The following is a 16,648-nucleotide window of genomic DNA, read 5'->3' on the forward strand; positions in this document are numbered from 1 at the left end:
CTAAGGGCCCTGCACAGGACCTGTGTTCATGGGGACGCTACTCAGCTCCAAACCCTGCTGGAAGGTGGAATGTCCCCTGAGGAAGTCACCCAGGTGGACAGCAATGGGCAGGTGAGTACACCAGTGGGTTCCACTACCTAGTTCTTTGGGGAAGGAAGACCAGGAGGTGAGTCCTCATAGGGTGGGACATTCAGGAACATCTAGGGTTCTAGGAGATACAGACACCATCTCCCCAATCCTGGAGGAAAGCCCATTGCACTGCTCCTCCCACAGACAGGCTTTATGATGGTGTGCCACCACGGCTTTGGGAGCATTATGGCCCTGCCCAGCCAATACTCTTCTCTTGATGTGAACCAGCAGAACAAAGAAGGGGACATTGCCCTCCCTCATGTTGGCTTCCCAAGCAGGTGCAAGGTTGCTGGCCTCTCCATCCACTATCCCCCCAACCCTGCCTTGAGCCATAGCTTGTGAAAATTCTCATATCCCACACTCTGCTATAGTGGGCGGAGAATGTAAGATTTGGGGACAACAACTTTGACCCTGGTGTCCCCACAAGACATGTGACTTTGGTACGTCTCCTGCTCAACTATTTCCCAGGCCTGAACCTAAAGCGCCAGGACCAGCATGGACTCACAGCACTGATGAAGGCAGTTGTGCAGGACCGAGGACAGAGTGTAAGGCTGTCATGGCAGGTGCAGGTGTGCCTTAGAGGCTCCATCCCTCTCCTTTCCTTTCTAAATTGAGTCAGCCATTGTACAAGCTATAGTAGGGTGGAGGTGAAAGTTACAGTACAGAGTTTCTGGAGGAGACACATGCCTGGGCTTCTCACTGTCAGCCAAACGCAGCCATCCCTACCTCCCTTGATAGTGGGAATGCTGGTTCTGACAGAGAAATTTGGGAGGATAACCTGGACCAGGTAGGGAAAGTAACCCTGAAAGGCTAGTAGCTAGAGCAAGGTTGCGTCCTAGGACTAGAGAGATAAAGCAGCAAACAGGGTGCTTGATTTGCACATGGCTGATACAGTTTAATTCTGGCATCACATATGATTTCCTGGGCCTCCCCAAGAGTGATCCCTAAGCACAGCTGGGTATGATCCAAAAGCCAAAATGAATATAAAACAACAACAACTAATAATAATAATAATAATTATAATGACAATAATAATTGGGGTATCTAGTCTACCCCAAGTGGTGTGATCTGAGCAACTGCTTTTCTCTAATAGGTTACCATCACTCAGTCTGAGCCAGGAGCCCACAATGTGGATTCATGTTCTGGAATGGAGTCACACTATGCACCCAAGATTGGAAGTGGTTTCTCTTCTCTTTCCCATCAGATCAGGCTTGGGGTGAAAAGAGACAAAGCATTCTACCCACTTTGTCTCTGATTAACTGCTACTCTCCCAACCCCAGACAAAAGGTGTGTGGTGATGAAAAGGAGAACTGGGAGAGAGAACCAGCAGGACCCCCAGAGGACTTAGCCTGTCTCCAGGAATCTTCACACACACATCCCTCTGATCAGTTCTTCTTTCTTTTTCTTTCTTTCTTTCTTTCTTTCTTTCTTTCTTTCTTTCTTTCTTTCTTTCTTTCTTTCTTTCTTTCTTTCTTTCTTTCTTTCTTTCTTTCTTCCTCTTCTTCTTTCTTTCTTTCTTTCTTTCTTCTTTCTTCTTCTTTCTTTCTTTCTTTCTTTCTTTCTTTCTTTCTTTCTCTTCTCTTTTCTTTCTTTCTTTCTTTCTTTCGTCTTTCTTTCTTTCTTTCTTTCTTTCTTTCTTTCTTTCTTTCTTTCTTTCTTTCTTTCTTTCTTTATTTCTTTCTTTCTTTCTTCCTTCCTTCCGTCCTTCCTTCCTGCCTTCCTTCCTTTCTTTCTTCTTTTTTTTTTTTTTTTTGTTTTTTGGGTCACAACCGGCGGCACTCAGGGATGGTTACTCCTGGCTCTATGCTCAGAAATCACTCCTACCAGGCTCAGGGGACCAAATGGGATGCCGGGATTCGAACCACCATTCTTCTGCATGCAAGGCAAATGTCATACCTGTATGCTATCTCTCCGGTCCCCCCCTTTTTTTTTGGTTTTTGGGTCACACCTGGCAGTGCTCAGGGGTGGTCAGTTCTTTGTTTCAGGAAGATCCAAGTCTGCTGTAGTATTGGAGACTTCCAGAAGCTTATTCCAAAGATTTTCCCCATCTCTGGTCTTCAGTTACTCTGTCCTCTTAAACAGGAGGTTGGTTGTGGGCAGGGCCAGCATTTGACCTGCAACCATTGAAGATCCTGAATTGTAACCATGGAGCTATGACTTTAAACTGAAATAAACTTAGTCCTGCCACTAAAGAATCTCCCTTCTGGAAGCTAAAGTGATAGTACAGTGAGTAGAGCTCTCTTGCCTTGCATGTAGTGACCCAGGTTCAATTCCTGGCACCTGATATGGTCTCCTGAATATTGCCAGGAGTAATCTCAGTGTAGATCCAGGAGTAAGACCTGAGTACTGCTAGATGTCATCACCCAGTAAATCTCCTTTCTAGGGCTGGGGAGACAACTCAGCAGGTTGGAGCACATGTTCTGTAACCAGGAGGCCAGGATTCATTTCTGACACTGCACAGTCCTCCAAGCATGGGGCTGAGAATAACTAACAGCAATAACCCCCCAAATCTGCCCTCCTGTTAGGAATGTGGGTCAGCAGCAGAGTATTTTCCTTGCTTGAGTGATACCTTGAGTTTGATTCTACCAAAAAAAATCTTACTCTTGTTCATGGGCTGGGAAGATAGCTCAGCAACTGGAGCACATGCTAGTAGGCCAGATTAGATCCTCAGTACTACACAGTACCCAGTACTGCACTAGTATAGTCTCTAGGCACTGCTAGTTGGGTTCCTCTGGCCCCACCATTTGAATTTGCTTTTCTGCAAATCACCTTCCTACTGCACCCCTTGTGGATCCTGCTTTTTGTCCAGGGGCTGACTTGAGGGCAATAAATCCAACTCAGGGCAAGGCAGCCCTGGAATGGGCGGTGCTGACTGACAACTTCCACACAGTGTGTAGGATCGGGCTGCTGCAATGGCAGCCCCATGTGGAGCAATTGAATCAGCATTTTCAGTCCCAGTGGCCAGCCCTGGTTAGAGTTGTGGCCCTTGTTCCACCCACCCCATCTCTCCTGGAGCAACTACTGGCCATCTTGCGCCTTTCATTTGTCTACTCTCAAGAGGGGGATGTCCGGAACCACCTTGTGACAATTACAAACAGCTTGGCCAGTCCCTTCTTCAGCATTGCCTATCACACCCATCTGCACCAGGCACGAAGACCAAATCTGTGCAGAATTGCTGGGTACTTCACTGCCTCTGTTCCTTCCCCCCAACACTCCTGGTTGCTCCTGACCTACCTCGTCCTCACCCTCATCCCATTCCAGAGCCCTCAGGGCCTGCTCAGCAGGTGCCCTGGGTTGATTCCGTCAGGGGATAGCCCCAGGATTGTCCTCTTCAAGGAACCCCGAGGCACAGGCAGAACAAACCTAAGTACAGGCCTTCAAGGCAGCAGCACAGTCTGAGATTCCCTGTGAGGAACTACCAGGAGCTCAGGATAAAGAGGAGGTGGCAAGAGGAGGCAGAGGCTGGGAGGACATGGAGCACAGAGATGGGATAGTTATTCTTTTATTTGCGGGGGGGGGGGACTTTCAGCGATTACTCCTAGCTCTTCATTCAGGAATTATCCTGGAGGTGCTCTGGGGACCACAAGGGATGCTAGGGATCAAACCTAGAATGGCTGCACGCAAGGCAACTGTCCTATCCACTGTACTATTTCTCTGACCCACCTAAAGTAGATACTTGAACCCCATGCCTCTCCAGTTTTCTTCAGTCCAAGGCCCCAGAATTTAAATGACCTACTGCCCTTTTCAGAAAAAAAAAATCACTGAAAATCGACCTTCTTTAAGTGAAAACAAAAAGTACACCCCAATTGTATTCCACCAATCTGTCCAGCCCCCCTGTGTAACAACATCACCCCCTGAGACTGTGAGTGAAGACTGAAGTGATTCGTGTAGCACCTCTTGCATCAACAGAATGGGAAAGTGAAATAAGTCCATCCATAAGGGACGGGCTAATTGCTGATGGCTGAATTACTATCGATCTACACAATGTCATGTCACAATAATCAAATAGAAAAAAGGATGGGTGGTTTAGTTCTGAGATGAAACTTCCATCAAATTATACTTAGGGGGCCCAGAGAGATAGCACAGCGGCGTTTGCCTTGCAAGCAGCTGATCTAGGACCAAAGGTGGTTGGTTCGAATCCCGGTGTCCCATAGGGTCCCCCGTGTCTGCCAGGAGCTATTTCTGAGCAGACAGCCAGGAGTAACCCCTGAGCAACGCCAGGTGTGGCCCAAAAACCAAAAAAAAAAAAATTATACTTAGGGCTGGAGACACATAGCTCAGGGTGCATGCTTTGCGTGCATCAGCATTCAGTCTGATTTAGTCTACTGTCCCTTGAATACCACTGAGTGTGATTCCTGTAGGGCCTGAGCAGCAGTGACCTGAACTACCCAGCCTGGTTGGCTAAGTACTACTAGGAGTAGTTCCTAGTAGTTCCCTGAGCATCATTTGGGAGTATACCAAAAAAGTATAATATATATACTTATATATCTATATACTATGTTTTATATGTTATGTTTATTATATTATATTGTATACAGTATTATATATTTATATATTATGTTTTGTATAGAGTATGTTATATATTAAGGATTCTAATTTATTATATATATTAAGCTTATATATTTAGGATATGTTATATATAGAGAGAGATATTAGGGAACCAGAGGGATAGTAAAGAGGTTAAAGGCACATGCCAGTTTGGACCCTGGCATTGAAAGTTTCCCCCAGACATTGTTGGGTGTAGACCTGAAGACCACCCAGGCACCACTGGGACGGTCCATGTAAGCTTCAACACCATAGGGCTCAAGAAGTATCCTTAAGCCTTAACATTAACATTAGATTTGCTTGGTCCATAATCCATGGGGAGGGCCTTTGCCTTCTACCACCTGTCCCCACCAAACACAAACATTTCAGGATTCTATATAAAAATCTTAGTTCCTACATGGAAATAAAACCATATTTTTTTCCAATAGACAAACATAATTTGCGATTTTTAGTCTTTATTTAAACCTTTATAGAGTTTGGGCCCTAGTTTAAAAACCAGTCAGATAACGTTAATTCCCCTACTTGACCCATAGATGGTGTTATATGCCAGTGACCTAAAATGTCTTTAAAAGGGCATTTGTAATTTTTATTTTCGTTTTACTTACAAGTTTTAAATTTTTCTATATTTTCATTTTAGGGGGCCTTCAAGCTAGTACTTAGGGAACCTGGGACCACTCCCAGGAATATTCAGGGGCCAGGCAGTGTCAAGGATTGGAGCTGAGCATACAAGAAAGTTCCCCTGACCCCTGAGCAATATCTCGAACATTTAAACATATTTGGTAGTATATTCATAAATGATAAAAAATCATTTATATTGTCCTTACTAAATATTAACTCTGGGCCCGGAGAGATGGCATAGCGGCGTTTGCCTTGCAAGCAGCCGATCCAGGACCAAAGGTGGTTGGTTCGAATCCCGGTGTCCCATATGGTCCCCCGTGCCTGCCAGGAGCTATTTCTGAGCAGACAGCCAGGATTAACCCCTGAGCACTGCCGGGTGTGGCCCAAAAACCGAAAAAAAAAATATTAACTCTCCTAACTTAACTCTACTAATAATCCTTTGAGGATTTGGGAGTGGGGGACGTATTGGGCTATACTCAGAGGTGTTATTTCTGACTCTGCTCAGGAGTGACCTCTAGCAATGCTCAAGCAGCCATATGTTGTGGTGGAAATTTGAATCAAGGTGAGTAGGGTGCAAGGTAAATTGCCCTAATCTCTGTATTATCTATCTTTCTGATCCTTCTATGAGAATTTGATCTTTGAGAACATAGGGCTCAGAAAATTAAAGATTTGCTTAAAGTCTCACAACTAGAAACTGTCAATGAGAAAACCATTAAGATTGAGAGTCATGGGGCCGAAAAGATAGCATGGAGGTAAGGCATTTGCCTTGCATGCAGAAGGTCGGTGGTTTAAATACCGGCATCCCATATGGTCCTCTGAGTCTGCCAGGAGCGATTTCTGAGCATAGAGCCAGGAATGGCCCCTGAGCGCTGCCGGGTGTGACCCCCCCCAAAGAAAAAAGCAACATTGAGAGTCAGCCAGTCCATGTGGAAGCCCCTAACTCATGTTGCTCCCAGATAGAAAGAAAACTTTTGTTGAGTATTTTCGACCTTCTATATTTTTATTTATTTATTATTTTTTAATCTTTTATATTTTTGAATGGTTTTGATTTCTCTAAGTATTGTGAAAATAGTGCAGAGAGTTCCTATCATTCCCATGTCAAATTTTTTTTCTATTATTTAATTTTTTTGTTTCACTTTTGGGCAACATCTAGTAGTGTTTGGGAACTACTGCTGACTTGGTACTTGGGGATAACTATGAGTGGTGCGGGGGAACTGCAAGAAAGCCTGTGCTACTAGGGCTGGAGAAAAAAGCACAGCTAGGGGTTGGAGCAATAGCGCTTTTGCCTTGCATGCAGCCAACCCAGGACAGACCTCGGTTCGATCTCCGGCATCCCATATTGTCCCCCGAGCCTGCCAGGAGTGATTTCTGATTGCATAGCCAGAAGTAACCACTGAGTGTCACTGGGTATGGCCCAAAACAAAAACAAACAAACAAACTAAAAAGAAAAGAAAAGAAAAAAGAAATAACAGTTAGTAGGGCACTTGCCTTGCACCTGGCCAACCTGGGTTCCATTCCCAACAAATCATATGGTCCCCTGAGCACCTCCAGGAGAAATTCCTGAGTGCAGAGCTGGTAGAAACAATTGAGCATTACCAGGTGTGCCCCCCCCCAATGAAACAATATATACATATACATATATAACATATGTATATATATATATATACATATATGAACAATCCCTCCAGTCCCCTTTCCTCTATTAGTAATACGTATATAATATGTTTGTTACAAAAGAACTAACATTGTACATTTTTCTCTCTAGAAGTCCACTTGGGATACCACGTTACACTTAATCATTTAGAGCTCCACTGGTTCCACTTGCCTAGAACCAGTTCCAGGACTCCAGACTTTCCCTGTTGTCTATTATCCTTTTGCTTGGAGAGGAACTGTCCTGGTTGGGAAGGCCCTATGTTTCTTCTTGATTGGATCAGTGACCCCTCCATTTCCTATAGGATTTAGGAGGAGATTACAGAGTCTAAGGACCTTTCCATCATTTCATGTCAGGATGCCAGCAAGGCATGTAACAGGTAAGGGGACCCTCATCACTGAGTGAACTGGAGCTGGGCAGACTTCTCCCCCACATACACCTGTGATCCTTGGAAGGACGCAGCTCCAGGAAGCCCACGTGAATAGAGCCAGGGCAGATGCCACTTGGAGTAGGTTTGACATCAGTACTTGGAATTATGATTAAGCACATCTTGGTCATGAGTTATACTTTGAAAAATTAAAAAATAGGGTCGGAAAGATGCATTTGCCTTGCATGCAGCCAATTCAGGACAGACCGTAGTTCGAATTCCGGCATCCCATTTGATTCCCTGTGCCTGCCAGGAGTGATTTCTGAGCACAGAGCCAGGAGTGACTCCTAAGCGCTGCTGGGTGTAAACCCCCCCCCAAAAAGAGAGAGAGAGAGAGAGAGAGAGAGAGAGAGAGAGAGAGAGAGAGAGAGAGAGAGAGAGAGAGAGAGAGAAAATAATTAAAAATCCAATTTGGTGAGAGAGGGACATACCCAGTGGTATTTGTAGGACCCTATGGTGCCAAGAATCAAACCTGGGGGTTTTGCATGTATAAACCATACACTACGGTTATCTCCTTGGTTTCTAAATATAACTTTTGTTTTGTTTTGGGCCCACATATAGTGGTATTCAGGGGCGTCACCTGGTTCAGTGTTGGAGACCATGTAGTACCAGGAACCCAGCACACAAAACCCTAAGTCTAGTTTTGATTTGTGTGCACTTACGTGTGCGCGCACACACACAGGTGAAAATTATACTAGAGATAGATTGTATAAAATTTTCCTCAGAGCATTTGGAAGGCTGCTTTGAGACTGCAGTGGTTTCCTGGTGGTCTGTGCCTTTTCCTAACTATAGCATCTTAATAATCCACTTAAGGGCTGGGTTGCAGTGGGTAGGGCCCTTGTCTTACATGCAGTTGACCTGGCACCCCATATAGTCCCCTGAGCACTGCCTGGAGTAATTACTGAGTACAGAGCCAGAAGTAACCCCTGAGCACCTCCAGGTGTGGCCCCCCTATTTAAATTTCTCTTCAATGAAGGAAAACAGGGGTGTTGGCAACCAGGACTGACTCCTGAACACAGCCAGGATTGTCCCCCAAGCCCAAAAACAAATGGAAACCAGGTTATTGGAAAGATCCAGTAGCTAATTTGATGGAAGGCAGTGCAAACTATAAGCTGCTGCCAAGGGCTGATGTGCTACAGAAGTTCCCTGGGATCCTTCAGACCTAACCTGACCATGGGCAGAGGGACAGGGGACAGAGAAATAGGCTTCAAACAGAATGGTGCATCTGTGTTCACCTGGCAGTTGGCTAGTGAGCTTGGACAATGTGATTTCACCCTGACTCTTACATGTAGAAAGGAATTCATTGCCATATACTTGCTATGGACCTCAGCGAGCTGATGTAGCACTTCATCCTCTATGCCTGACTTGCTTAGTGTCATCATGATCCTATTAACCTCCCCCAAACCTTCCTACTATAAGTTTAGGAAACTGAGCGCATGAAGGGTTTGAGTGGTTTTCCCAGGGCACTAACAGATCAGTGGATAAGAGGCATTTGGAATTCAAGTCAGTATGAGATTCAGAAGTTTGGGTCCTTTCCACTGCAGCCTCTGCCCACAGTACGTTGGGCCCTTCCCTCCCACTTCCAGCCATCATACGTTTGGCCAGGATCCAGAGTGACTATAGCCTCTGCAGGGCCTGAGAACTAGCTTCAGTAGCTTTCTTCTTCCCGGCTGGGGCTTGGTGGCACTGGGCTGGGTGAGAGATTGAACAGAGAATACTTTCCTCAGCACCAAAGCATTTTCCAACCTCCTTAGGAGAAGGCTCAGCCATCATAAGGGCCATGAGAAACTGACCTTCAGTCCTGTCATCCTCCTGCTGAGATCAGGCTATCACCTTCTTTTTTGTTTGTTTGTTTTTTTTGTTTTGTTTTTTTTTTTGTTTTTGTTTTTGTTTTTGGTTCACACCCAGCAGTGCTCAGGGGATATTCCTGGCTCCATGCTCAGAAATTGCTCCTGGCAGGCACGGGGGACCATATGAGACACCAGGATTCAAACTGATGACCTTCTGCATGAAAGGCAAACGCCTTACCTCCATGCTATCTCTCCAGCCCAGGCTATCACCTTCTTATCCCCTAAACCCCTTAACCATCTTTCAGGTACCCAGACAAGAGAAAAATCAAACTTGGGCTGCATAGACTGGGGCATCCAGAGCCAATCTCCCCATATCATTTCAACTTCTCCCTGACCCCAACTCCTGAGGGTTCCAAATCGAGTCCATATCGGTCAAGGCCATGAAAACCTTTACCAGGCATGCGTAGGACATTTGTGTTCTGAGCCTGGCCCTGCCTCACAGCATACTGTGCCTAGAGGCTTCTCCCAGCCTCATCTTTCCATGGTGACAGCCAGCAGTAATACAAGGCTTCAACTGCTTCCCAGGTGCTTGTGTGACTCACAGTAAAATGAACAAGGTATGTGTGTGTGGGGGGAGAGTGTTTGAGCCTCATATGACCTATCACGTCAGTGTCCTGCACACAGCAACCCTTGTTATTGCCTTGAGCAGGCACCTTTGCTGATGCAAGAGACCACAGCTCCATGGAGGAGGCTAGCAGATGTGTCCTTGGAACCTAGAGATTATAGGACACTGTGCTAGTGATTCCCAGAAGGAAAACAGTTCTCCCTGCCAATCCTCACATGGGTTTGTCCTGCACAGCTCTATGCCCAGCCTCTGAGTTCAGGGCCTTCAGACCCCAGCCCCTTGCATAGCCATGGTGACCAACCACCCATGCATGTGTGTGTGTCTACACCACTTTTACAAAAGGGACAGTAGAATTGTCAGACAGACATTGAACCAAGTCCCCACTGCCTCTTGCTCACGCATAGCAGAAACTGTGTCTGTCTCCTTGGCTTCTGGTGCCAATTGTGGTGCTCTGGCCATGAAAGCAGTTAATTTGTGATGAAATAAACTTTGTCAAGATCTGAAATGCCTAAAAGGGCATTTCATTTGTCATCTTTTACCATCAATGACTTTCCTGGTTCTGGAATGTCACCAGTTATTCCAGCTATGTCCCAGGAAACCTTAGTTGGATGAAGAGGGGATGAAAAAGCCCATATAGGTGAGAACAGGTGGGACTCACCAGTGGCACTCATGAGTGCGACTTCATTGGTTCATATCTCCTTTGTCCAAATCGAAGCACCAGAAGCCATTCTTCCAAACGTTTGGAAACTTGAGTACTTTCTCCACCAGCTACCATGTTCGCCCCACCCTTTCCCAGCACCCCTAGCATCACTCTAGCCTTTCTCCTGTCAGATCAGCTCACTGTGCTGAGAGCTCACCACCTAGTGTTCACAAGATCCGAAGCTGCTCAGTGCTGCTCTTTCCCTCGGAGGCCACAACCTTTCATGTTCATGGGACCTGCAGACTCACTGCAACATAGGACACAGGCCCACAGACCTGCATGCTCCTACTTGCATATAGATCTTCCCTCTCTTTGTTTCCCTTTCCCAACACACATCTGGCAGACAAACATACAGAAGCAGACATAAAGGGAAAAATAAAGACAGGTTCTCCCTTCTGTAGGGCTTTTGTGGAGCTGGGGAGCTCTCTGCATCTCCCAGTCACCTGACTCCATCCAGCCTTGCTTCATGTCTAACTGGAGCAGGAGTTAGGGAGCTAAGGGAGTGCTTTACCCTCGAGCCCCCTGTAGTCTCAGGTACCTGCCTTAACTATGACAAGCTACATCATCCATGAGGAAAAAGGTAGTGAGGAGCACCTACATCCTGCTTTGTGGCTATTTACTCCAGACTAGCCTCGGACCCCTTCCCCCATTTCCTCCATCTGTGACAGGGGCCTGCCTCTGCCGAGTAAGGGGTAAAGGCCCAACAATAGGGACTCTGGGAAACGATGCGTGCCTGTGGGCCCTCTGAACAGAGCCCTCTGTACTGGGAAGGGCAGAGCTTGGCACAAATGCTGGGGGGTAGGAAAGGGGCAGGACCTGTGGCATTTCCCCTCCAGCTGGAAACAAAGGCAGGTTCCTGTGTCCAGATCCAGTAATCCGGTCCCACCCACCAGAGTGGCTGCAGCTGAAGGAAATCCCGATGGCCTCTGGCCTCAACACAGCCTTCAGCCCCTCTAACAATCCATCTCCAGGTCTCAATCTGTTTCCAACCCTCTAATCCTGGGATCCTTCCCATAGTGCAAACTCCTTCCCATGAAGGATAATCCTCTTGACAGTCACCCCCAGAAAGGTCTCCTCAATACCATCCAGAGCTTTGCCACGTGTGCCAACTCTGCCCACTTTTATCCCAACAAATGCAGGTATTGCTTTTCTTTAAAGTGGGAAAAAATCTTGATGCTCTGGGAACTCTCATGCCACCCAAGCTGCAGCCATACCCATATGGAGATCACAGCTAGAATTCCTGCATGCTGTGTGCTCCAGCACTTTGAACCATTTCCTGGCCCAGCATATCTCCCTTTTAAGGTGGGGTATATTTTGGTGCCACACTAAATGTGCTCAGTGCTTATGCTCGATGTTCAGGGATCAATTCTGGCAGTGCTGAGGGGAACACATGTAGGACTCGAACCAGGATCTCCTGTGAGCAAGGCAAGTATCATATCCACTGCTAACACATCTCCTTTTGTTGTTTTTGTTTGTTTATTTTTGTTTTGGGGACACACCTGGCATCACTCAGAGATTACTCTTGGCTCTATGCTCAGAAATTACTCCTAAAAAATAAATTACTCCTGGCAGGTTCAGGGTACCACATGGGATGCCAAGATTCAAACCACTGTCTGTCCTGGATTGGCTACGTGCAAGGTAAAAACACCCTACTGTTGTGATATCTCTCTGACCCCTGTCTTTTAAATTTTTTTTTTTTTGTGTGTGTGGTTTTTAGGTCACACCCGGCAGTGCTCAGGGGTTTTTCCTGGCTCCGTGCTCAGAAATCGCTCCTGGCAGGCACGGGGGACCATATGGAACGCCGGGATTCGAACTAATGACCTTCTGCATAAAAGGTAAACGCCTTACCTCCACGCTATCTCTCCGGCCCCTAAATTTTTAATTAAAACATTGAAATGTTATTGTAGGGCCCAGAGAGATAGCACAGCGGCATTTGCCTTGCAAGCAGCCGATCCAGGACCTAAGGTGGTTGGTTCGAATCCTGGTGTCCCATATGGTCCCCTGTGCCTGCCAGGAGCTATTTCTGAGCAGACAGCCAGGAGTAAACCCTGAGCACTGCCGGGTGTGGCCCAAAACAACAACAACAACAACAACAAAATGTTATTGTAGTTGGGGTAACAGTTAGAATAATGTTAATACCTTTGCTTTTGAAATAGTTACTGCTGGGTATCATCACCAAAATGTCAAAGACAATCTAACACTATCCTAATACTTCTATTTTAAAACATTATTCATTGGAACGGAAGAGATAGTACAGTGGGTAGGGTGCTTGCCTTACATGTTGCCAAACTGGGTTCAGTCTGCAGCATCCCAAGTAGTTCCCTAAACTCTCTAGGAGTGATCCCCTGAACCCTGATAGGTGTGGCCCCAAAACGGAACAAACAAGAAATGCTTTTTTTTTTTACAATAGAGAATTTCTTAGTATATGATTTTTGGGCCCCACCCGGTGGTGCCCAGGAGTTACTCCTGGCTCTGCACTCAGAAATCACACCTGGCAGGCTCAGGGTACCATATGGGATACCAGGGATTGAACCGAGGTCTGCCCAGTATCGGCAGCATGCAAGGCAAGCACCCTACTGCTGTGCATCACTCCAGCCCCCAGGCCAATTTTATTTTATTTTATTTTTTTTTTTGGTTTTTGGACTGCACACAGTGAAGCTCAGGGATTACTCTTGGCTCTGCATTCAGAAATCGCTCCTGGCTTGGGGGACCATATGGGATGCCGAGGGATCAAATAGTAGTCCATCCTAGGCTAGTGCAGGCAAGGCAGGTGCCTTACCGCTTGTGCCACTGCTCCGGCCCCCAATATTCTTTTAATAATTGCAGTGCTGCGTCACCATGCTAGGATCCCTCCATCATTATCACAAAGTTCCCTTCACCTCTAGCCCCACCATTAGCATTCTCAGATCATAGGTCTATGGACCTTAACTCAGGATTTGTTTCCACTAGGGACCTTCTAACTCCCTATTCTGTTAATATGCCACAGAAGAGCAAAATCATCTGATATTTTTTTTTCATTCTATCTTTGTTTTGTTTTTGTTTGTTGTTATCTGTTTTGGGGCCAGACCCAGCAGAGCTCAGGGCTTACTTCTAGTTTATCCTAGTTCTAGGGATCACTACTGGTAGTACCGGGACATCTTATGGGATCCTGAAGATTGAACTCAGGCCAGCTATGTACAAGGCAAGCTCCTTATCAATTGTACTATAGCTCAAACTCTGTCCTTTTCTTTCTGACTTACTTCTTTTTGGGGCGGGGGACCCACACCCGGTGACACTCAGGGGTTACTCCTGGCTATGCGCTCAGAAATCGCTCCTAGCTTGGGGGACCATATGGGACACTGGGGGTATCCAACTGTGGGGAGCCTAGCTGATGAAACCTAGAACATAGGACACCTCAGTAATTCCTAATCTTGTCACCCACGTGACCAAAGGCGCCCATGCCTTGAGAACAAAGGAAATAGACAAATACTAAAGTAATTCAAAGCAGCCCAATACATCCAGCCAGAAAGAAAAATATAGAGCAACTTGCCTTTGTGTTAGCAAAAGGTTATTATGATTACAACTGATGTTTTATTTATGCTTGCTAAGTAAAATTTATAGAACTCTGTTTGAATCTTTTTTTTTTTTTTTTTTTTTGGTTTTTGGGCCACACCCAGTGACGCTCAGGGGTTACTTCTGGCTATGCGCTCAGAAGTCGCTCCTGGCTTGGGGGACCATATGGGACACCGGGGGATCGAACCTCGGTCCGTCCTAGGCTAGCGCTAGCAAGCCTCTAGCGCCACCGCCCAGCCCCTCTGTTTGAATCTTATGCTTTCAGGTAAAACATGCTCTCTACCTCTTTGCCCCTCCCTATTACCTGCCCCAGCTTATGCTAATGAATGCTTGCAATTGTAATTGGTGGAAAACCCGTAACACCCTCTGACGTATTTCAGCCCTTAAAAGCTGATTCCCCGACAATAAACTTCCCTTTTGAACAGCATGTGTCATCTTGATTCATCTTAGGTTAGTGTTTGCAAGGCAGATGCCCTACTGCTGCGCCACTACTCTGGCCTCTGACTTACTTCATTTAACACTTCCTTCATTTTCTTCCAAATTACAGCAAACTGTAAGATTTTTTTTTATTTTCCCATAGCTGAATAGTACTTAATTATGTATATGTGCCATAGTTTCATGATTCACTCCTCTCAGGCAAATTGGATTGTTTCCAGGTTTTGGTTATAACTAATGTTGCAATGAACACAGGTGTGCATATGTCCTTTCAGTTGAATATTTTGTGTTCTTGGAGTAGAACTGTAAGATTGTATGGGAATCCTGTTATTTTTTGTTTTGTTTATTTTGTTTTTGGGTCACACCTGGTGACGCTCAGGGGTTACTCCTGGCTTTGCGCTCAGAAATCCCTCCTGGGTTGGGGGACCATATGAGATGCCAGGAAATCGAAATGGGGTCCGTCCTAGGTCAGCCACATGCAAGGCAAATGCCATACCCCTCTGTGCCACTGCTCCAGCTCCTGGAAACCCTATTCTTTTTTTTTGTTTTTGTTTTTTTTTTGTTTTTGTTTTTGTTTTTTGGGTCACACCCGGCAGCGCTCAGAGGTTACTCCTGGCTCTATGCTCAGAAACTGCCCCTGGCAGGCTCGGGAGACCATATGGGATGCCGGATTCAAACCACGATCCTTCTGCATGCAAGGCAAATGCCCTACCTCCATGCTATCTCTCTGGCCCAGAAACCCTATTCTTAATTTTCTGAGAAGTCTTGAGTCATGTCAGCAGTGAAAGTTCCTTTATCCACCACATCCCTGTCAGCAACTTTGTGTTTTCAGACTTTTTGAAGACAGACCTTTCTCACCATTATGAAGTGATATCTCATTATTGTTTTGATTTTCATATTTCCAATGATCAATGTTCATATGCTTGTTGGCCATCTTTATGTCATCTTTGAGGAAGTGTGTTCATCTATACTTCTCATTTTTTGGTTTTTGGGGCCACACCCATTTGATGCTCAGAGGTTACTCCTGGCTACACACCCAGAAATTGCTCCTAGCTTGGGGGGACCATATGGGACGCCGGGGGATTGAACCACGGTCCTTCCTTGGCTAGCACTTGCAAGGCAGACACCTTACCTCTAGCGCCACCTCGCCGACACTTCTCATTTTTTGATGGTACTGTTTTATTTCTTATTTTTATTTTTTTTTTGTTTTTTTGTTTTTCTGCCACACCCAGTGACGCTCAGGGGTTATTCCTAGCTATGTGCTAAGAATGGCCAGGGGCTTGGGGGACCATATGGGAATCAAATCCCGGTCTGTCTTAGGCTAGCGCATGCAAAGCAGATGCCTTACCGCTTAGCACCACCACTCCAGCCCCTGTTTTAGCTTTATTATTGCTGAGAGTACTTTATTAAATTTGGATGTATGATGTGTGAATATTTTCTCCCAATTACTAAGGTGTCTTTTAATTTTAGGTCTTATTTTTTCACAGTACAGGAACTTTTTGGTTTGATATAGTTTCGTTTGTTTGTTTCTGCTTTGTTGTCTGTGAAGTTGTATCATTGAAGACTTCTTTGAGGTTAAGATCTTGGAGATTTCTATGTTTTCCTTGGTATATTTTATAGAAATAGGTTTAATATCAAGATCTGTAATCCGGGGCCGGGCGGTGGCGCTGGAGGTAAGGTGCCTGCCTTACCTGCGCTAGCCTAGGAGACGGACCTTGGTTCGATCCCCCGGCGTCCCATATGGTCCCCCAAGCCAGGAGCGACTTCTGAGCGCATAGCCAGGAGTAACCCCTGAGCGTTACCGGGTGTGGCCCAAAAACCAAAAAAAAAAAAAAAAAAAAAAAAAAAAAGATCTGTAATCCATTTAGAATTAACCTTTGTGTGTGTATGGTGTGGAATAGGAGTCTAAAATTTTTGTTTGCATGTGGCATCCCATTTCCCGGTTTGCTAAAGAGACTTCTCTTGCTCCACTTCACGCATGTTGTCCCTTTGTTGTAAAATTAATTACCACACATCTAAGGGTTTATCTCTGGAATCTTGAGTCTATTCTATTCATCTGAGTCTGTCATTATTCTAGCAAACACAGTGTGATTAGTATACCTTTGTAGAAAAGATTAAAGTCTTGGAAAGCAATGACTCTCATATTCTTCTTCTCCCAGGATTGCTTTAGCTCTTC

General features: G+C 45.7%; 1 protein-coding gene across 1 annotated transcript in view; it reads left to right on the top strand.

Moving 5' to 3' along the window:
* Positions 1 to 16,648, top strand: part of ANKRD33 (ankyrin repeat domain 33) — a 27,538-nt gene continuing 10,890 nt past the window's right edge. Inside the window, 5 exon segments of the mRNA XM_049782970.1 lie at positions 1 to 111; positions 274 to 381; positions 383 to 414; positions 557 to 672; positions 2,939 to 3,308. Coding sequence (XP_049638927.1) covers positions 70 to 111; positions 274 to 381; positions 383 to 414; positions 557 to 672; positions 2,939 to 3,308 — 668 coding nt within the window. The 5' untranslated portion in view covers positions 1 to 69.

This window comes from Suncus etruscus, chromosome 11 (genome assembly GCF_024139225.1).
Source record: "Suncus etruscus isolate mSunEtr1 chromosome 11, mSunEtr1.pri.cur, whole genome shotgun sequence".
Classification (NCBI taxonomy): Eukaryota; Metazoa; Chordata; class Mammalia; order Eulipotyphla; family Soricidae; genus Suncus; species Suncus etruscus.